At 52.9% G+C, this 21,118-nt stretch overlaps 7 protein-coding genes across 7 annotated transcripts; 4 read left to right on the top strand and 3 right to left on the bottom strand.

Moving 5' to 3' along the window:
• Positions 1-1,055: 1,055 nt before the first annotated feature.
• COL26b_014146 (uncharacterized protein) lies at positions 1,056-1,487 on the top strand (the record flags this gene model as incomplete). Its single annotated transcript, XM_053186724.1, has 1 exon — positions 1,056-1,487. The coding sequence occupies one exon, from the start codon at positions 1,056-1,058 to the stop codon at positions 1,485-1,487; it is 432 nt and encodes a 143-aa protein (XP_053029335.1).
• A 420-nt stretch (positions 1,488-1,907) lies between these two features.
• On the bottom strand, positions 1,908-2,944 carry COL26b_014145 (uncharacterized protein; the record flags this gene model as incomplete). The annotated part of the gene is made up of 3 exons (XM_053186723.1): positions 1,908-2,158; positions 2,304-2,816; positions 2,890-2,944. 3 exons carry the CDS (start codon positions 2,942-2,944, stop codon positions 1,908-1,910), a joined length of 819 nt encoding a protein of 272 aa, XP_053029334.1.
• An 8,676-nt stretch (positions 2,945-11,620) lies between these two features.
• Positions 11,621-13,051, top strand: COL26b_014144 (uncharacterized protein; the record flags this gene model as incomplete). The annotated part of the gene is made up of 2 exons (XM_053186722.1): positions 11,621-11,753; positions 12,681-13,051. The coding sequence occupies 2 exons, from the start codon at positions 11,621-11,623 to the stop codon at positions 13,049-13,051; spliced, it is 504 nt and encodes a 167-aa protein (XP_053029333.1).
• Positions 13,052-13,599: 548 nt separating this feature from the next.
• On the bottom strand, positions 13,600-14,223 carry COL26b_014143 (uncharacterized protein; the record flags this gene model as incomplete). The annotated part of the gene is made up of 2 exons (XM_053186721.1): positions 13,600-13,765; positions 13,832-14,223. 2 exons carry the CDS (start codon positions 14,221-14,223, stop codon positions 13,600-13,602), a joined length of 558 nt encoding a protein of 185 aa, XP_053029332.1.
• A 3,179-nt stretch (positions 14,224-17,402) lies between these two features.
• COL26b_014142 (uncharacterized protein) lies at positions 17,403-17,840 on the top strand (the record flags this gene model as incomplete). Its single annotated transcript, XM_053186720.1, has 1 exon — positions 17,403-17,840. One exon carries the CDS (start codon positions 17,403-17,405, stop codon positions 17,838-17,840), a length of 438 nt encoding a protein of 145 aa, XP_053029331.1.
• Positions 17,841-17,927: 87 nt separating this feature from the next.
• COL26b_014141 (uncharacterized protein) lies at positions 17,928-19,080 on the bottom strand (the record flags this gene model as incomplete). Its single annotated transcript, XM_053186719.1, has 2 exons — positions 17,928-18,305; positions 18,358-19,080. The coding sequence occupies 2 exons, from the start codon at positions 19,078-19,080 to the stop codon at positions 17,928-17,930; spliced, it is 1,101 nt and encodes a 366-aa protein (XP_053029330.1).
• A 523-nt stretch (positions 19,081-19,603) lies between these two features.
• COL26b_014140 (uncharacterized protein) lies at positions 19,604-20,635 on the top strand (the record flags this gene model as incomplete). Its single annotated transcript, XM_053186718.1, has 2 exons — positions 19,604-20,226; positions 20,281-20,635. The coding sequence occupies 2 exons, from the start codon at positions 19,604-19,606 to the stop codon at positions 20,633-20,635; spliced, it is 978 nt and encodes a 325-aa protein (XP_053029329.1).
• Between the last annotated feature and the right edge of the window lie 483 nt (positions 20,636-21,118).

Raw genomic sequence — 21,118 nt, 5'->3', positions numbered from 1 at the left:
CGGTGTGCGTATTTCCGGTACCAAGATCGCTGCGTTTTGAGTCAGGGATGGCGAGCCATGGTTGTTCTGCTGCCCGTGAGGAGTGATCATGGCCGAACTCGGCTTCAGTATTGGATGATGGTCGATGGTGGGCTCGCAAGTGGACATCACGGAGAGCATGAGATGACCCTTTGCCGTTGCAACCGATACGGGTGTCCATTGTCCAATCCCCAGCCATTTCGCGAGGTTTGAGTCTAAAACAAGGGGGTGCGGCGTAGGGACTCGCTTAACACCAAAATACATCGTCACTGCAATGCGCTGGCCTCCTTTGCGACCATCGTGTCTAGCGCGCGGTGAATGGGACCAGAAGAGTGAGTATGTAAGCGGCTTCGATACGGACATACGAGGGAGCTCTGTCTTCCGGAATCAATCCGATTGCAAGTTGGCAGGTATAATTCACTAGATAATGCGGCGGAGGGAGTGTCATCTGATGGTTGAATGCGGGAGAGCCCTGAATTAGTGGAGAAAAACAACACTGACGTCTGTATTTATGGAATCTGGTGCCAGTTGCCCCCTACTTCTGGAGCTTAAGCTTTCTGGGGCAGTGTTGGGATGAACACAAGGTGACAAGACGGCCCTTCGGCGCGCCTTCGACGTTGCTTCCTTGCATCGCTCAAAGGGTGCGATTTGAGCCTCTGTGGATTTTGTTCCCTGTTTTAGTTACCTCGACATAACGTTACAGAAGCTTTAGTGGCATATGACGTCGATATTCTCCTATTGCGGGGGACCGGTCCCCCCGAATACGAGTCAAGCATTGCTGAGCTCCACCGATCGTCGGGACTGATCGTCATTAACGAGTGAGGAGCAGTTGGGCTCCTCGTATTTGCAGACTTGCAGCCGAAGTCTGGAGAGATCGTGGCAACGATCCGAGTATATAAGACGTCTGAATTCATCGCCCAAAGTTGTTTCTAGTCCTCATCCACAACACAATCATTCAATCACTCTCCTACAACTCAATAACTCTAATCAACCAACTCAACAACTCTCTTTACCAACCACCAAAACCAACCATCAAAATGCAGTTCCTCACCATCCTCGCCTCTGCCGCCGTCGCTTCCGCTGCCGCTATCCAGCAGCGCGACGTTACCTTCAAGGTCTCTGAGTTCAGCGCTGGCTGCATCCCCCACAGCTCCCAGTGCTCCTACTCTTTCACCGTCATCCAGCCCGGCACCATGGAGACAACTGGTGTCAAGTGCTCCGGCCTCTTCCAGGCCCAGGGCACCAGCACCCTCCCCGACGTCAAGGAGGCCCCTTGCACCGACTCTTCCCGCACCTTCGACGTCGTCCGCTCCGCTGAGGGCCTGACCCTCACCGTCTCCCAGCCCGTCACCCCCAGCTCCAACCAGACTGGCTCCCACCTCATCCCCAACGACCAGCTCGTTGTCGCTACCCAGCCCAACGCCCAGGTCCAGTCCTACAACGGCCCCGCTGCCTTCGACCTCGAGTAAGCGGTTCGACAACCAGCTGTCATCGACGCTTGACTCCGGTCACCTCAGACTTTTCATTCGACGATGGGCGACCCCTGACCTTGGCATTGCAATACCAAGCAAGCAAAACAATGCATGCAGAGGTGGAAGACTGGCGCTTGCTCAGTCCAGGGCTGTACAACTCAATTTTGATAGACTTGTAACATAGAAAAATGCATTTGGATCCATTTGGCAAAACCTTTTCCTCGCTTCGCTCGTGATCTTATCTCCCTACTCTGTGTCACAACTATTAGTTCAAGCCATAACACATGATTTTACTTCCAGGGCTGAGTCGATATGACCAGACATAATGACTGATCACTTCTAAGAACAACCATGAGTTGGAATAGAAATACTAGCCTCTGGGGCCATTGATATTGCGCGGACTAGTTGTGTTGACCTTTAGATCTGCTGACCCATAGCGCTAATGTCTTTGACTGCCTCGAGTTCAGGCAAAAAGCTATCGAACTTTCCCTTGATCATCTTCCACGCCGTCGCGACTAAGGGCACTCGCAACGGAATCTTCTCCCCGCGGCTTGCGATACCATAAATGGCATCCGCAATGGCAGAGGGTTCAGCGCCCATGCCCATCTTGAGCCCTGCGTTGACGTATCGTTCAAGGGCTCGGGCAGGCATGTCGCTGGCCGCGTAGGCTGGATGGGGAGCGGTATGGGCCTTGCTGTGACCTTCAAAGTTAGTCTTGACTCCAGCAGGCTCCACGATACAGAAGTTGACTGTGTTCCGAAATTAGCCCTGCGATCGAGCAACGAACATGAAAGACAGGATTATTAGGCTCACTGTTCCAATCCGGATGCATCTCCCTGGCCACAGACTCAGACCAGCCCTCAACAGCCCATTTACTCGCATGATAGTAGGCGTGACCGGGAAGTCCAACCTGACCCGCCAAAGAGGAAATGTTGAAAATGACACCGCCTCGGTGCTCCGGATGCTGGCGCATGACTCCGATAGCCCGGGTCGACACCCGTGCGGTGCCGAAAAACAGGGTCTCCATTTCCAAGTGGGTCTCCTCCTCGGTTGCCGACTCCGTGTCGCCGGAAAGCGAGTACCCGGCGTTGTTCACGACAGCATCGAGATGAAAGTCTTTCCCAAAGTGCTCGACTGCCGATTCAAAGGCAGCATTGACGGATGTTGGCGATGTGACGTCCAACGCAAGCTTGAGGATGTTGGGGTTGTCGTCGGAGAGATAAGACAGATCTGCAGGCTTGCGGCCCGTGGCGATCAACCGGTGGGAAGGTTTGCTGGCGATTAAGGTCGCCAAGGCTTTCCCGATACCAGAAGAGCAACCGGTGACTGCACAAGGATAAGTCAGTTTTTCGACGGAGATTGGTGAAATGAGGCAGCGCTAGGGGGAAAACAAACATACTCAACCAGGTTGCATCGGCGGGCAAGTTGTATGGTTTGGTGTTGACGGGATTCATGACCAAGAATGGGGAGAGCCTGCAAGGTAAGAGAGGGTCTAATTTGTATTATTTATGAATCATTTGCAACATCCACGGATCTTCATTGCACGGCGGGCCACGACTCTTTATATCTTCATTGTTGTATCTTGTTTTACCCTGATTTCAGGCGCCGTAGCACCAAAGGGCTTACTCCGGGAGATCGGCAGTCGGCAACTAATAAGTTTCGCAATGCCCTAAATCCTTCGTGCAATGAAAGCAGCCGGGTGAGTCAACACGACTGGCAGCAATGCGGCGAGCCCAAAATGGCTGGCCGATGGTCGCATCTTCACGCTTATGTCTGTCAGCATGCCGCAAAAGAACCCCACACGCCGTGGTCCTGCTTACCTGGATTTGTCCTCTCGCACTCGCCTACTAATTCAAGCCACACACTGGACGCGCGTTTGTATAGATCAAGCCACCAGAAAGCTGGATATCTTCTCAGGCGCCGATTGCTGGTTGTACGAATGTCTTTGACACGGCCAATGAAGGTCACGTCAAGCTGCCCGATTGTCTTGATAACATCCATAGGTCAGTCGGCTCATCCAACGGTGATGGTGGTTCCACCACGGAAGGCCCATCAGCTGTGCCTCATTCATATTGCACCCGCCTCATGATGTTGATTGGTTTGCTGTGGGTGGCGGAATCGGGGGAGCTACTTGATACACCCAGACTCACAATTGACAGATAGGTGCGCATTACTTAAGAATAAGCTGGTCGGGTTATTGGTCGAATGCCGAGAATGGCACGGCCTTCGTTACTCCAATCATTAAAGGCAGATGATATTGAAGTCTCTTTCAAAATATCCCCTTCTGTCCTTACAGCCCACGGTGCCGCTAGTAGTCATGCCCAAGACGATGCCTTGGCAAAGGGCTGGACTGAAAACGCACTGAAATCACACATGGTCTGATCTTTAGTGATTTGGTTAAAAATTGAGTAATCAGGAAGCTTTTCTCAGATGACCCAGGTAAAGACTGAGCCTGAGTCTGTCTTCCATTTTCTTCCACCACTACCACCTTTGCTGACAGACATCTTCTCCACACATTTCGAGCCGACCAGATTGTGCGACTAGATATTACAGGGAAACCCAGACTTAAATGACAACTTCACTTGCTTGGTCTTGAGCCCTGAAATACGTGTTGATTTTCGCGTCTTGATATAGCCAATTGACATCACGACTGCGTGACTGGAACTTGCAGATGATGAGGTCGGGTCGTACAAAGACGCGCGCTCAGTGTTGTGGGGAAGAGCAGGGCGCACCACCACCGCGCCCGATGTGTCCACAAAATTCGCTCAATTACCCATCTCCAACTCCCGCCTTCACCGCCTACGCCGACGACCGAAGCAAGACATGGCGCCACGAGACGCATCGCCCCCAAGGCTACTACCTTATGCGGATCCCGAGGAAATTTACCCCGAGCATGTACGCTTGGAGGAGGAGACTTTCCCTTGGTACCATCCGGACAACTGGTACCCTGTAACAATCGGCCAGGTCTTTGAGTCGCGTTACCAAGTCTTGTTGAAGCTGGGTTTTGGTTCAGCGTCGACGTCATGGCTATGCCGCGATTTGAGGTATTCGTCTTTTAGGATTTTACTTAGCTGGTTCATACTGAGTAATTTTGCAGAGAACATGTCTACGTCGCTCTCAAAGTCTTCGCGGTCGGCAATAGTCAAGCTGCAACCGAAGAAAAGGTACTCCGCCATTTGGAATCTGTCAAATCTGATCATCCCGGAGCAAAACTAGTAAGGCTTCTCAAGAACACTTTCAAGATTGCAGGCCAAAATGGTAGTCATCTGTGTCTTGTTCTTGAAACTCTCGGTATATCCCTTGCAGACATTCGTGAGATGGCGGGCGGCAGGGTGCCTCCAACTCTGTTGAAAGGCTTGGTCCAAGGCGTTTTACTCGGTCTGGACTACCTGCACACGGTGGCAAATATCATTCACACAGGTATGTCTCCGATTTCATGTCTTTAGAAGTTTTGGGGCAACGACTAACAAACATGCTAGATATTCAAGATGGGAATATCATGTTATCAATTAGAGACACGGATGTCCTTGATGCTCTCGTAGAAGATGAATGGGATCTGCCCAGCGCTCGAAAGATTATCAAAGATCGGGTGATTTATGCGTCGACGGGGCTAGAAATTCCAGACCAGCCCGGAGACCCCGTTATTGCTGATTTCGGAGATGCTCGGATAGATGAAGGCCCCTTTGAATTCGAGGAGGAAGTTATGCCTGATGTCTATCGAGCCCCCGAAATAGTGCTTGGTGTGCCATGGAACGAAAAGATCGATATCTGGGCACTAGGATTGTTGGTACGTAGAAGAAACTACGACAGGATTCAGAGCATGCGAGATAACCGAGACACAGATATGGGACTTGCTTGAGGGTAAACTACTTTTCAAGACTAGACTACGTGATCCAACGGTATCAACGGCAGCGCACTTTGCAAGGATGATCTCTCTGCTCGGCCCCCCGCCGGAAGACCTCTTAGAGCGCGGTTCGGCTTGGAAAACTCTATTCGATGAAGATGGTATGTTTGAGACTCAGAGTAATACCGTCAATTCTTTCTGACATAGTCCGCAGGGCGACTCATACTCGATGTTGAAGTTTCAGAAACCTCTCTTGAAGAAGAAGAGGGGGTGTTAGAAGCTGACGAAAAGGCGGAGTTTCTGGCATTCCTGCGGAAGATGTTGCAGTGGAGACCGGAGGACAGGCTCACAGCGCGTGATCTAATGGAAGACCCCTGGCTACGCGGAACTGCAGCGTGATAACTACAGTGGGATATCGGCCTCAATTTGAGAATGACAAGCCATTGTGGGATGTTTTGAAATAACTTCATGCTTGAGGGCACGTAAAATATGATGCAACCGAGAGGGGTTGTGAATTGACAGATCTGTCCTGCTTGATGAATTGAAGGCGAGAGAAAATGGTCCCATGGGAATGAATGAGCACACACATGGATTTCGTAGCAACCGAGGGTTGAAAATTCCACCGAAATTCAAAACAGAAAATGACTTGTCTTCCAAACAAACACTGAGACTCAAGAACCGACCAACAAGGTAGGGCATTTTTGCCTACTAGGCCTCCTGCGGAACACTAAACTCACACAAAGTAAAAGCACTCAATCTCTCTTTGAATAAGAACGGCAGATCTCTAGAGCCCGGAATGTTAGCAATTCATCAAGAGGACATGGAGAGGTCAATGAAGCTTACGTTCGGGACGGTGCTCTTCACTTCGCGCCATGGCTTCATTGGATTCTTCTCGTCTTTCTCGAGATTCTCAATGCTCCAGAATTCCGGCTTGCCATTACTATTCGCCCACAACGTGATATTATGGTGTTCCCTTTTTTTGAATTCGATTCTCAGCTCGTTGCCTTGGTCATCCGTCAAAGTTTGCGCACTCGGTAGAGATCTGAATTTGCCACCGTCGCTGTGCTGCTCACTCTCCAAAACAGTCTTGTCGCCATCCTTGGTCTCGGAGATTGTGATGTTCGCCATGTAGACGTCGTCATTTTTATGTACATTACCCCGGATTTATTGGCTGATATGAACAGTACGTTTGAGCGGCTCATCTGTACTTGAGGATGGAGGGCTTGATGATGGTGCTGTGGAGCTTGGTCCTGGGGTTTTGGTGGCAGATGATTTGCTCGTGGCGACTGCCTTGTTGCCGGGGGAAGTAGAACCTGGTCCCGTCGCCGAGTGGGAACTGGTAGAAGTAATACTGGTGGAGGTCTTCCCCGAGGAATTGGATCTCCCCTTTGATGCGGATGCTGAGGCGGATCCTCCATCACCTGATGCAGATGGTCCATTACCGGCAGCCAGAGGAGCTGGGCAGGCGCCACTTCCATCGTCACGAGCCGCAACGCTCCCATCTCCTTGATAACACCAAGACGATTCAAAAATCGTCTTGTTGTAATATTCCCAGAACACTCTAATGGTAGGACCTCGGTTAATCCCATTTATCTTGTTGGCCGGGTGGTATTGGAAGAAGGCAAGGCCCGCAGAAGACTCCGGCTGCCAATAGTTCATGGCCCTGTCTCCGTCCGGTAGGGGCCTAGGCATACCCGGCCAGTATGAAGGACCTTTGACGTAAGCCTGAACCATAATCTTGTCACGAGGAAATCCGAGGCTAACGATGAAGTTTTTCCACTGTTCGACTCGAGCCTCGTGCCTCACCTCTTGATCTCTGATAGGATCTACGCGCTCCGGAGACATGAATCCAGCCCTGGGAGTGAAGATGATGATTTGCAGTGTGTCTTCCTGCATGTTGTCGAAAATATGCGTCTGCTCCTTCAACTGGTCAATGCCCCTGTGACGTGCGTCTCCCTCTTTCAGAAACCTCTCCACGCCCTTGTGGAACTCGTCGTTGAGGTTGATTCCCGGGTATCGATCTGGATTCGCAAAATTTGGGACCTCCCAGTTGTGACTCACGTAAATCCCACGTTTGGTGATGATCATTAGAATACTGCAACCCCATACCGGGCCGCTTCCACCTACGATTCCTTTGTCACCCCACTCACTGACTTGCATCGTGGAGTATCCGTACGCAGCCAAACGCGAGTTGCCATCGTTGTCCCTATATCTGTGGAAAGTTTCCTTTGCGGCTTTGCAGTAGTTCTGAATTTGGCGCCACAATCCGCAAGCGCCATGCGGTCTCACCAGCAGGCCAGGTGACCACAAACGTTCTTTCATGTATGGGAAGTGTCAGATTGGTGTCATTTCTCTGGGCCCATATTCCATCAGCATGGTTAAGTAATTCATCGTCATCGGGAGGGTTCCAGGTGACATAGTTGATCACTCTCTTTGATAGACCGGACTGCGTCTCATTAGAGGAAAGCTCACAGTCCCCGCACTCGGAATCTGGGCTGCAAAAGAATTCAGTAGGGGTGGCACTAGCTGTAGAGATTGTTGTAGTCGTTGTGGTCTCGACCGTTTTGCTGCAAACGACCGTTGGCTGACAGGTAACCGTGAAACATGACGTGCTGAAGCTTGAAGACTTGTCGATGGTAGTGACTGGTGTAGCGACACAGCTTTGGCCGCAATTGGGATATAATGTGGTAGAAGCAGTGCAAGACGACTCCGACGAGGTGGTTGTGGGGGTCTCCGAAGGCTTCGGATCGTCAGGATCGCTTGGGTCACCCTTCCGGGGCTCCTTGGGAGGTATAGGTGGTGGCTGAAAAACACGGTTAGAAGTAGCACATCTGATTCATGAGAGAAAGCTTACCGTGGCCCACGGGAACCCCATGGGGCCTGGAAGCTTGAGCTGAGGCATATTGCAACCGAGAAACGGAATAAGACATTGAGGATGGCAAATCGGCCCAATGCAGCCCCAGACGGGTACGATCCAAGGAAAGATGATGCCACCATCGGATGAGGAGGTGGTGACTTCAGAGGAAGTCCATGTAACTTTGGTTGTTGAATCCACGCCTGGCGGCTGCGTTGTCGTAGCGGTCATGAAGAGGACGGCGTAGGAGTTGTCTGAACTGGTGGAAGTCGTGGAGCTGACACCGCTTGTCGCGCTGCCACCTGGCTGAGCTGTTGTTGATCGGGCGGGCGACGATGTGCTGGACACCCGACTGCTCCCAGATGAAGGAGAGGTGGAAGACTGATTGTCCTTGTTTGCGGTTGTTGAAGATTCATCGTCATTCTTTCTGTCAGTTGACGAGTTGCTGTCTTTTTGCTTGCTCGTAGATTTGCTTCTATCGTTCTCCTGAGCTGTAGAGGTGCCGTCGCTGTTCCTTTCAGTTGAAGAAGAGGCATTTTTTTCTCCTGGTGGTAGATGATTCGTCAACATCCTTTCCAGCGGTGGAAGAATCTGGTCCATTTCTCTTGGTGGTATGACTACTGCTGGCATCCTCGGTTGATGTGGTGTGAGTTTCGTCTTCAATTGTGGACTTGGGGCTAGTTCCGATGATGGACGACAGACCTCCTCGGGGAGTGTCGTCGCCTAAAGAGGTGGTGGAAGACTCTGCTACATTGCCTTTTGTCGAGGCTGTGTTTCTTGCAGAAGAAGCGGGTGCGCTGCCGCTTAACGTACCAGAAGACTGGACGATGTCATCTTGTCTGCTCGTATCGACAGGCCTGGTGGTAGAAGAACCTGTGGTAAAGGCAGGGGTAAGGCTTGTGACTGATGAGGGTGGCAGGACAACACCCGGACTTTCACTATGCCTCGTTGCAACCGAATGAGATGTGTTGGTGCGTCCTGGCTCGCCCACGCACAAAGACCTGTGAGTTTGAGAGGGATTGAAGGTAGAATTAAGTCTCTGGGAACGCTGGGTTGGGAAAGTAGGGCCAGTTCCCGTTGAAGAGTAGTTCTGGTCAGTCCCTCCAATCGTGCTCGAGAGGACGTTGGTTTCCCCAGAATGACTGCTTTGCGGCAACGTATCATTTGAGCCGGGGATGGGTGACGTAGATGTAGAGGACAATCCTGGAGGGTTGGGCGTGGTAGAAGTATTGGCGAATGGGCCGCGGAAACTGGATTGCAGGGTGGTCGCACTATTAAATGTAGGACTAGTGCTGGTGTTCGCTCCAGGGACAGCTTGACTTGACAAATTCAATGTGAGTACCGAGGAAGCAGGAACATCTTGAGAGGTAATTGAAGGCGTGACATCGCGAAGGCTTTTGGAGAATGTAACGAGAACGTATGTGGTCAGAAAGCTAGTAATAACCTGTCCATCCTGGAGTTCAGAGGTTGTAACAGATACCGCAGTCTCATTGCCGGTGATAGCGGAAGCAGGGTTATTGGTGACGTCGCGTTTGTTCTTGTTGGCTGATGGCAGATTGATTAGAATATTGTCGTATCGCTTGTGAATATTACAGGATAGTCTCTAACCTTCGAGCCCGGCATGACAGACGTCCAGAAGAGCAGCGCAGGCGACCAAAAAGATGAAGAAGCTTCGAGTTGTCTTTGGCGACAGCCGTCGCAACCCCATTCTATCAGAGTAGCTTCGATACAACAGTATGGTCATATTGAAGACCAAGATCAGAGGTCTGTGGTCACAAAACGTAATGAAAGAGGGCTGAAAGTAAGCTTGTGAGCTTGGTAACGACGTTCGATTGATCACAGCAAATGAGTGAGACACCGGTAGCTATTTCTTCAGAATCGCAGCCTTCATATTTCAACAGTATCCTCTCTTCCAACTGCGAAGATATTATCAAGCCGAGAGAACCGCAGTTTAATCTTCTTTGTTCCAAATGTTTATCATAGGTACGTGTCGGAGAGTTGCTGCCAGGAAACATGATTACGGCGGCACAGCTCGAGCCTGCAGGAATGGCCGGCAAGGGGTTACTTTCATCTGCGCTGTTGTGAGTCTTCATCAGCCATGCAGTCCGAGATTTCGATATGCAGTTGGTCTCAAGATCTCAGGTCCCAATGCTCAAAGTCTGCCTGTTTGTGTCTAATGCTGTGAGACAGTGGCACAGGCCTCGCGTGTTCAGCTAAGTTGAGTTGCTAGTAAGCCACCAAGGGCCTCGACTATCTGATCATCGGCATACTGCTTTGACAGCCGACTCATTCTATCTTCGGAGAATCAGCATGCCGTGTTGCCTCCTTGCCGATGCGACAATCGATCAGCGGCACCGTTGTCAAAGACGCGAAAACGCAGGGTTCGTTTTGTGGCTGTCGGCGATACACAAGCTGCAATGCCGTACGACGCAGCCTGAGGGTCCACCAACCCCATGGGTAGAGTAATCAAGTGCAAGATAAACTTTAAGACTACTGCCGGGTCGTGCTGTTGCGATCCTTTGTATCAACAACCACAGTATGTGTGCGAGCAAGGCTGTCGACTTCGTTGATGACTGACCGTAACAGCTGAAAGCTTATTCGGCGCAGTTTGAGTATTATGCAAACAAAAACAGAAATGGAACATTGCTCCCTGCAATTCTTCGGTGCAGTTCTTGTTATACATCCAGGCATGTGCTTGAGTCACTTGCTGTCTTTACTGCTTGACGTGATAACTTAGACTATTTGCAGGTGCTATCGCTATTCTGAGTATTTCACTGTGGTTGTTGTACTTGACTTCATCATCACCGTGGCTGTTATCCCTCGCCCTCCTCCTCGATGATGTTCTGTAGCCTTTACCCCCCACCCTTTTGAAAAGGCAAAGACTGACCAGGCAATTCTCTCAACGAATCTGACTCTTACTGCAGACAGCCTCAATGGAGATCCGAGGGTCGTACAACAGAATAATGATTGAGTAGTTCTTTGGATGATCGTAAAGGCTTGCGCGAACGTGGGATTCGCAATCCGTGTCTGTTTCGAATCGTCAAGGTCTGTAATTGGTGCTCACACGAGAGAGAACCTGGAATATCTGGTATCCACCCAAGCCAATCCGTAGGAGAAAATTGCGTATAATCCATAAAGGTATGGAATCCATTGAGGTGAAGAAAAGCTGGGCACTTGCAAACAAAACTCATCTGGCCTGCTGACAACTTCTTTCTTTCAACCTGCTTCAGTGTGTGCACACGACATTTTTATCGGACCCCCTTACTTGACGCTCCACTGGCGAAAGCCCTTCCGGGTCTGGTGCGAAGTTCGAACCAACAGCACTCACCAACACTACTCACCAAGCACAACGCCATCTCCATGAAACAATTACTGCAATCCTTCCAGGCAGGGGCGAGGCGTCTGGGTGCCAGGCTCGTCTGGTCCGCCAACATGTCCCAGGTGCCGCGCCCTATTGACGAAGAAGACCTGGCAGGCTATCGTCCAGGGGGCTACCACCCCGTCCGAATCGGCGACCATTTCAACCATGGCAAGTACAAAGTGCTGAACAAGCTGGAATACGGGGGTTGTTCAACTGTTTGGCTTGCCCGGAATAACGAGTGAGTAACATGCGACTTGAGCATTGTACCTTATCCAAACTCACGGGTCGTCAGGACCGAGAGCCACGTTGCACTGAAAGTCCTCGCCGCACACACGTCCAAAGTCGGACTAGACATCAACGAGCTGGATATCCTCCTGAATGTGACCTCGAAATCTGCGACAAATCCAGGGACAGCCCATGCCCTGGGTCTTCTCGACCACTTTGAGCACCGCAGACCTAATGGAGACCACCTATGTCTTGTGTCCAAGCCTATGGGCCCGAATATGTCGGTGTTCAGAACTTTGTTCCCGAAAGCGAAGATTCCGGTGCCCACGGTGAAGAGGGTTTCAAAGCAGCTTCTTCTTGCACTTTCCTATCTTCATGATGAGTGCCAGGTCATTCACACAGGTCGGTAATTAAGCCCAGCGCTATTCGGTTCATTGCTAACTTGCCTCCGTTGAAGACATTAAGCCAGCAAACATCCTGATTGAAAGCCCTAGGATCAACGAGCTATTTGAGCAGGCGCCCTCAGAATTATTCGTGTCATCCGATGTGACTCTTCCTCCACCAGATGACTTCTACATAGGTTCGCATGAGTTTTGTGCAGGAGACGAAGACATCACAGAGTCGAGCGAGCTTTCAGTACGACTGGCAGACTTCGGTACCTGTAAGTGTCGCTGTAGCCTACGCAATAGGAAGACGGCTGATACGGAGTAGCTAGCTGGTTTGACGATCACTTGACAGAGTGGATCCAGCCCGCCATGCTTCGGGCTCCGGAAGTAACACTCGGGGCTGATTGGGATCATAAAGTGGACATATGGAACTTGGGGCTTGTGGTAAGTCATTCTGATTACGCAGCTTGAGTAAACAGCCGTACTCACATCGCAACTCAGGTATGGGAACTCACCCAAGGGACCGTCCTGTTCGACGGGAGCTGGACGCCTCAGGATCCGTACACAGGCGAGGCCCAGCTGGCGCAGATGACATCCCTTCTGGGCGCCTTCCCCAAGTCCTTGCTATCTCGGTCGAGGGAATGCGATCGGTATTTTACGGAAAAAGAAAACATCTACGGAGCTAAATGTGCGCTAGGTAACCTTTTGAAGCCCTCAACATTCGGCTCTCTATGCCTAAACGACATGTGCAAAAACAGGCTGAACTGCAACATGTCAGACTCTGACCGTGCAGACTTCTTGGATTTCATCATGGCGATGATAAGACTTGATCCAGCCGAAAGACGGGATGCGAAGACGTTACTGGGACACAAGTGGATTCAAGAGTCGTGAGAATATTGTGGACGGCAGTATCAGAACCGTCGCCTCCCGAACTCAAATACAACACGCCAAGTTCTCTCGGCCGAGGTTGCCGTGGCCATGAACATGTCCGCCGCTAGGTACTCGCGAGATACTTCCCCGGCCTCGGCTATCCAGCTCGGACCGTCAGCTGGTATGGTCCACGATCCAGGATCCCGTGCCGATCCCCCGACTTCGTCACATTCCTTCTTCGCAGACAGCAAAGATCCGCACAACACACTTGGAAAATCAGTTCACCAACCACCCAACCCCCCTCAAAGCTTTGATAAGAGCAAACTCATACATTAATATTATTCAAAAATGCTGCTGCGATGTAACGTCTATCCGCCTTTTTTGTGTTCATGTACTCCATTAAACCAGCCCCGTCCGAAGGCTCCGGAACCATGCAATGCTATGCCCCAAGGAATGACGAGCAAGCGAAATGGCGATCATCAGAAATCGTTCAAGCATATCGCCGGAAAGCGCAAACTCCTGCGCTCGGCCCTTTTTCTTCCCCAACAACAACAAGACCAACATCCACCTTACGCGACGGCGGAAATCTCAGTGATGGGCGTGGGCAGCGTGATCTTGTCGCACTTGATCTCGCGCCTCGAGTAGACCTCGCCAATGGTCCAGTTCAGGTTCTGCCAGCTCGTCTCCTCGCACGAGAGATCAGCGACGGCGCCGCCCTTTGCGGTATACCGAGCCCTGCCCAACCATTCTAGTCAGCCTCCATCATTCTTGTCCACGGGGCCACATGTGAGAGAAACTTACGGGTACTTGGGGTCATCGTTGCACGTCCAGCTCTGGTTCAGCGCCAGCGCGCCGTCGGGGCGGCTGAAGGTGAAGGACGTCGTGGCGCTCTCGCCGTCGGGGGCCTTGCAGTCGTAGACCATCTCGCCGTAGAAGAAGTCGTTGAGGCGGCTGCTCGCGGCGGAGCAGGAGACGGTGTAGTCGAGCACCGGGTTGGAGACGTTGAAGCTGACGTAGCCCCACGAGTTCTGGTGCGCGGGCGTCGTGAAGATGTAGCTGGCGTGGAAGTCGAAGTCGGTCAGCGTCCACTCGGAGAGCTTGCCGGACTTTTGGCCGCAGGTCGGCTCGTCGCGGGGGGCAATGGGCGAGGCGAGCGCCGGGGCGAGGAAGAGGAGCGTGGAGAGGAGCTGCATTGTGGCGGTGGTGATGTTGAGATTGAGGATTAGATTAGGTGAGGTTGGTAAGGATGAGATGGGATTAAGGAGTTGCGATGAACTGTTGCTCTGTGGTGATAATGCAAGATGCTGCTGGATGAGATGCAGTGTTCGGACGGGGAGCACGTCCAGCTTAAATAAACCTCGACAACCAACCCATCAAAGGTCGCGTGCGTGAGAAGAAAAAGATCGTCGAATGTTTGTTGGTTGGCTCCATGCCTGTCAACCTCAACCCAGCCATCCATCCGCATGAAAGTCGGTAAAGCCGGAGGACACAAAATGTTGAAGAGAATGACGTCGCACGGGTTGCCTTGCTCTCGTATTCCCCCTCAATGGAAAATCCTACCGCACATCACTCTGTTTTTTTTCTCCTTTGCATTTTAGCCGCATCCCACCCGGCGCCCATCCCCCTCACAAACGCAGACCGCGGATCGCAGCCGTTGCTAGTCAAGCGGGCTGCGGTAGAAACAAAAAGAGGGGGGATGCCATATACCGCATAGCACAAGAACCACATAAACACTAAAAAAACAGCCTCACTGGAAATGCCCGATTCCGGGGAGCGCGAAAAGTATGCGATGCAGGCCCGTAGCGGAGCCCGGTATGCCATTATTAGCAGGCGTTGTTTCTGCCGTCATGCGACCCTCTGCGAGCTAAAAAGATTAAGTCTAAACGGTGACTGGCTGCGGATGGGAAGGGCTGCCGATCTCTGGGCTCGTGTTGGCAGCAGAACCTAGCTCTGCGATGCGCATTAACGGTTGCACACACAGCCTGTCGAATGCAGCCACGATCTCCCCTGGCGGTGCAGAAGACTTTTGAGCCCGTTTGGTAGGGCGCACGGTTAGGTACGGGTGGCTGGATTTATTGGTGGTTGGGTTGGGACGGCATCTTTCAGGGTCCTGGCTTGTTCGAATTGCCGGATGGAATAGGGATGGAATGTTTCTGTGTTTCTCCGTTACATCGTTCGATTTCTTTACGAGGTGGAATAGATTGAAAATGCGCCTGTGTTGATTCACGCGCTCGTCTAAACGCACGATCAATACGGGCGTTTCTTCCCTGGGCTGCTGCAAGGAGGGACTGAATTCGTCTAGACGTGCATGTCCGAGTTCCTCACTGTCGAAGTTGGAGCCCCACGGCCGAAGGTTGATGATCGCTCCACTGAGGGGAACCGCTGCGGCCGGCGCTTGTCATGCTCGTCATGCCACCCCGGCGGGCCGATCGAGCGAAGCGGAGCCCTGGGTGAGATCTTTTTGTCCCGCGAACAAAGGACGAGTCCAGCCACTCCCGCGGGAATACGATGTCCGGCTCACTGGCCGTGTTTTTCGCCTCTTCGGTAGCGTAGGGAACGTTACAACAGTTGGTGGCTGTGCCTGATTCTACGTTCTCACCGACTTGGAGATCTTTCACCGACTCCAGATGGCTCCGGCGTGCGCTCGGCCGAGTGGACATGGCTGATGTCATGCTGTGTAGCGCGAGAGAACGGTCTATCGATTTCGTGAACGGGGGCGACAGGATCTGACCGCCGGGAACGTAAGGCTTGTGATCGATGGGTATTTTTGGGCAGCTGAATGTGAGCGGTCTGCAGCTAACCCCGAGTAATGGATTTTGGCGGGGTGTGTTGATTCAATAGACTGGTCGCATCGTAGGCAAACGGGCCGAACGGTGGAATGCGGACACGATGGCGGGGTAGTTGGCGGCGATGGGCTCACGAGGGCTTCATGAAACCAAGGAATGCCTCTGACATTTTGAGTATGTCGCATTCAGGAACCCTCAAGACCTGTAGTGAGCACTCTCAAGCTGGTATCAGCCCCGAGCACTGGCCTGTAATCGCTGGGTGGAAGATGAAGTCCGATAACATTCGAAAGGACGCCTTCCAGACAGACCAGCGTCAGGAAGGCATGAACTCATCTGCGACAAAAGATGATCAGCTGGTCCTACTCGTGATATCGCGAGGATAAGTTGCCCACGCATTCAACGATGAGAAGGACGCAGACGAAGAGAAAGCGTCTCTTCAATGTGAGTGGTACCAGCCACAAGTTGCAATCGAGGCGCGTGGCTGTGCCCCCAATCCCGAACGGACCCGACCCCTCCACTACAGAATCCGGCGGAAGCGGCGGGAAGACACGAGCCTATGAAGAAGCGTCCATTGCCCACGCCCGGCGCCCGAGTCACGGAGCCGGCACATGGGCCCAGCCTCCCCTCCCGACAGGCCCAGAAACCTCCGGATCCTGTCGCGATGAAAGAGATAAGATAGAGGTCATCATGAGTGGTAGCAAGAGCCCAGGTGTGCCAGATTGAAGATCAGGGCCCCTCCCTTTGGACCTTGAGAGATTCAGCTTCGCGGATGCCCTGAGCCTGTACAGCTCTTACTGTTGTCGTTAGATCACTTATTGAAGCTCTTCTCATCTGTGACATTCTAAGGATTCCAACGGATCGTGGAAAACCATTTCCTGAGTTACGAGTGATCAAAGAAGAGTCCAGATCCTCTCTTCGTCAAGCGCGGGGGAGGGGTAACACAAACCCGCGCGAACCTTCGAACCTCTCCGCTCTTGGAACCGCGCAGATGCTCACCAACGAATGAGAATTAATCACATCCCACGTTCTCATTTCCCGCAGCGTGCGATGCCAACCTCAACCCCCGATCCGGCGCGCAAAGAGCCCCACGTGGGTGCCATGGTTTGCCCGTAGAAAAAAAGGGTCTCGGTGGTGGTGGTGGGGCGGCCGTCGCAGCTTCCTTCCGAGTTTGGGGTGTTGGACTTGGACATGGTGGAGGGGGTGGAATATTCTGGACAAGAGCGCTGTTAAGGTAAATAGCGGCACCGAGGCGCCTGCCACTATCATGGCTATTGAAGACTTGTTGTATCTCGAATGTCGTTCCTCTGATCAAGTTTCACAAAGATTCCGATTCTGAGCACCGGAAAAGAAGCGCAGTAGCTGCGTGGGAGGGAAGAACGGGTATCGTTGCATTCAGTCGTTGGTGACCAGATGCCATGCCTCCAGTCAATAAATATCTCGAATTCCAACGCCAAGTTGCCCATGCCGTTGCCCCTCCTGATGCTGACGGCGGCAGCACCCATCACACCCCTCACTTGAGCCCCTGCACTCCAAAAGGCACCGCCGTAGGTCGTGACCAAGCCCTTGCTGAGACCTCATCTGCCATCATGAACAAAGTCGCCATCCTCACGTCGTCGACGCACGAGCCCGGCGTGAACATCCGGCAACGGTCCCTGATTGCCCTCTTTGGACCAACTTTCGACCTTGCCATCCGCTTCCAGAGACTGGCCGCAATCGCCTCGTCGCTATTGTTCGTCTACGGTCATCTGCTCGCTACATCAACGCTCTCGTCGACAGTGGTTGCGACAAGACTCTTCGCCACTCATTCGGCTTATGTCTCCCGAAAGTCCCTGTCGGCGCTTCGATTTTCGATGCGAACGGCGTGGAACTCCAAGAAGATTCGGCATATGAGGAAAAAGGTCTTCATGGAGTTTGCGACAACGATACTCGGTCCCGGGGGCAACATGCTGATCATCATGGTCTTCTGGCCAGGGTGGTTTCTGATCCTCGGAGCCATCCTCGCAGTTCGCCTCTTGGCAGGCTGAAGGATTGATCGAATGCCTCTCGGCACGATCGCTCCTTACGAATACTTTGCCCAGCTGATATATCCAAATCGGCTGAACAATGGACGTTCACCTCGAGAAGAAGAAAGTATTGCCGCCGGCATCTTTCCGGACTTCCTTCTGGTAGTCTTTTTCAGGGTCGAACTCCTGCCACATGCTCGCTGGGTAGATGTGCTTATTGCGCTCATACCAGCGCCGGTCCACCACCTTTGTCAAGGTCGGATCATCGGTCGCCCCCTCAAGGGTGTTGATATCGGGCAGAGCCTTGACAGCGGCCGCCTTAGCTTTCAACGCGGCAGCGGTGGTCAGGCCGCCATCGGGGACCGCGGGCGTCTCCTTGGCTTCGGGCTCGTCCGTCTTGGGCGGGGCGTCGGCGGTGTAGGTGAAGAGCTGCTGGCCGTCGGGGCCAGTGCTCTTGTTGATGATGAAGAAGTAGATTTCATAGTGCTGCGGAGAACAATTAGCCAAGAATCAGAAATAAAGACAAGATTACACCCACATGCGGGATGATGATTGAACCCCTCACGAGCATCAAGTCGTCGACGCCGACGCGTGCCCACTCTCGCCTGGCATTGGCCTTTTCTCCTACACCAAGCTCGGCGCCAACCTTGCGACTCTTGTCGAGAAACACCCAGACGTAGTCGCCCTTCTTGACACGTACTGTACCTCCAGGGATGTTGGAACCGTCGTAGAAGACGAAGGGAACGGCAATCTCGGTGGCCTTGACAGCTTCTTGGATAGCCAGGAACTCGCGTCGCAAAGCTTCCCTCTCAGCCGCCTCACGTCGGAGAGCCGCCTTAGACATAACCTTGGGCACGAAAGCGACGGAAGAGTTCGCAACGACCTTGGACTTCTTCCCTGAGCTGTCGTCGCCGTCCTTGTCTGCGTCCTTCTTCCCCTTCTTCACCGGCAGCGCGTCCTCCTCTTCCTCTTCATCGTCGCCAAAAGACAGTTTGCTGCCCCCAATCTTCTTCTTTCTCTTCTTCGGCTTGCTTGCGCCGCTGCCAGAGTCGTTGCCGGGGTCTGGAGTCGCGGAGTGGGATCGGTTCGGGGTGGACGTGCCGGAGAGGGCTGCTTCGCGCTCGCGCTCCTGCTGGTCGAGGACTTCGGCGTGTCGCTTGCGGTAGTCGGAGAGCTGGACAAGACCGACAGTATTGCTCGATAGACGCTCTGTCGTGGTCTTCTTCGGCGCTGTGAAGCGCGAGGGGGCCTGGTCGGACATTGTGGGTGTGTACGTGGACACGACAGTTAGAGACGGTCGCGATGAAGCTAGAGTTCAAAAGCGACGACATCGAAAGCAGTAAAGACAGACAACGTGCGGCGTCATTGTTTTCGAAGTCATTGAGCACTGTGTGATGGACCCGCTATTCTTCCCGCAGTGGGTCCAGGCACCGTTCGCTGGCAGGTGCCGCCCCACCATCCCGCCTTCCAGCTGTCCGTCACCTCACATTTCGCTGAAGCGAGGCGAGGCGAGGCGGGCAGCGGTGGTGAGCTGTTCCAACGCTTCCTCGAATTCCCCCGCCACCTTATTAAATCGGATCAACCTCACAGCTCGGCTCAGCTCATATGCTCGCTTGTCCTTCTTGATGTAACCACAGTGGTTCTTGTTTTTGTTTTGTTTGCATTTCAACCAGGAACACCCCTCACTTTTAGGTCCGCCGCCGTTCTCGTATTCCCTACCGGGCTCTCCCTCACCGCCGCGACTTTGGTGTCACTTGGTTGCGCTGCGTCTCAACATGGCAACCATGGAAACACAGGCCCGACCCGTTGACACGTCGTCTACGCCGTACAACGGCCCCGGGGCTTTCCCGACAGGAGGAGCACCGCCCGCAGACAAGTATCTTCAGTCGCAGCCCGAGTACGCCCAACCGACCCGTCCGGAGGATTACCCCCGCCCTTCCCGAGAAGAAGACCCTCCGCGCAAATCCGGCCAGTACTCCATCCGCCAGAGCCAACCGGCGCCGCCATACATTACATATGGCCATCCTCCCCCGATTCCCAAGGTCGCCGTCCAGCCTCCGGTAGTCGAGAAGATGGCTGGGCCGGCCGCTTACTACCCGGCTCCTCCCTCCCAAGCGGGAACCATGGCCGAGCTGCCCCGCCCCGCCGCTGCGCTCCAGCCGATCACAGCCACAACCCAGGATATCCGGTCGCTCAAGACGAGCACGCAGTTCGCTATGCGGGAGTACCTCTCTCTCATGCGCAAGAGACGCCCCGACGGCTCGTCGACGATGGAGCTGGAGGATCAAATTCGGGCGCAGGGCCGTATCTTGGTTGGGGACCTGAAGACGCTGCGAAAGGAGGTTGGAGTACTGATCAAAGAGGGCGAGAACCATCGCTGGAGGAATTGGCTTATTGGAGGAGCTGTGTAAGTACCTGGAGATACATCCACAGGTGCGCCGTGTGAGCTGACATAGAGCAGGGCGACCTTCATCCCAGCCGTCAAGCGCGTTTTCCGTCGGCCTTCCTCGTCCGAGGGCAGGTCAAGCATCCAGGCGAGCAACAACACTGAGTATGCCTTCTCCAAGAGCAAGGCTATGCTAGCGCGCATCAAAGACAGCGTTCTGGGCCGCAACAGCTTTGCCAGCATTGCCTTCTTCGTTTTCGCCGTGCTTTACATCTTCTCGAACGAGGTCTCCCTGATGGTGGCCAAGACCGTCTCCAAGCGGCTGAAGCGGCTCGGCGCCAAGATCGAGCGCGGCGACGTTGAGGTTGTTGACAGCGATATGAAGCTGCTCGAGGGGTGGAGATGGAGAGTCCTTATGTGGGGGCAGTGAGACGATTTCATGAGCCTGATGAGTGGTTGCATGTACTAGACATGACGGATGAGTAGACGACAGCTTTGCATGGCGACAGCGTGTGTTTCCTTTGTGTTTGGACATATTTTGGAGTACCTACCAGAGTTTTGTTCCTCCTTGTCTCATCTTACTTATGAACTTCAATAAGATTTGGAAAACGGCGATTGTAAAGGGCAGCAGTAGACCTCCATCCTATGCTTGTTTGATGCGGGATTCTCTGAGAACCCCCACTCTATCGGGGACTGACTTGCTTTAAGTGCATATTCATTCGCCGGTTATGCACATATGAATACAGAGACCCACATTGCGCCGCCATAGGTATTGACAGATCATCAGTATGGCCAATAGCAGCATAATGAATGTGGGATAAAAGTTGGTTGTATTGCTTAGTGTAATCTGCTGGTCCTGCAGTAGATCTATATAAACGATTGGCGTATATCCCTTGTAAGGCAATCCTGGCCT

This window comes from Colletotrichum chrysophilum (genome assembly GCF_026319265.1).
Source record: "Colletotrichum chrysophilum strain AFK26 chromosome Unknown scaffold_299, whole genome shotgun sequence".
Taxonomy (NCBI): Eukaryota; Fungi; Ascomycota; class Sordariomycetes; order Glomerellales; family Glomerellaceae; genus Colletotrichum; species Colletotrichum chrysophilum.
The sequence above is the reverse complement of the archived record's forward strand: the minus strand, read 5'-3'. Positions and strand labels throughout refer to the sequence as shown.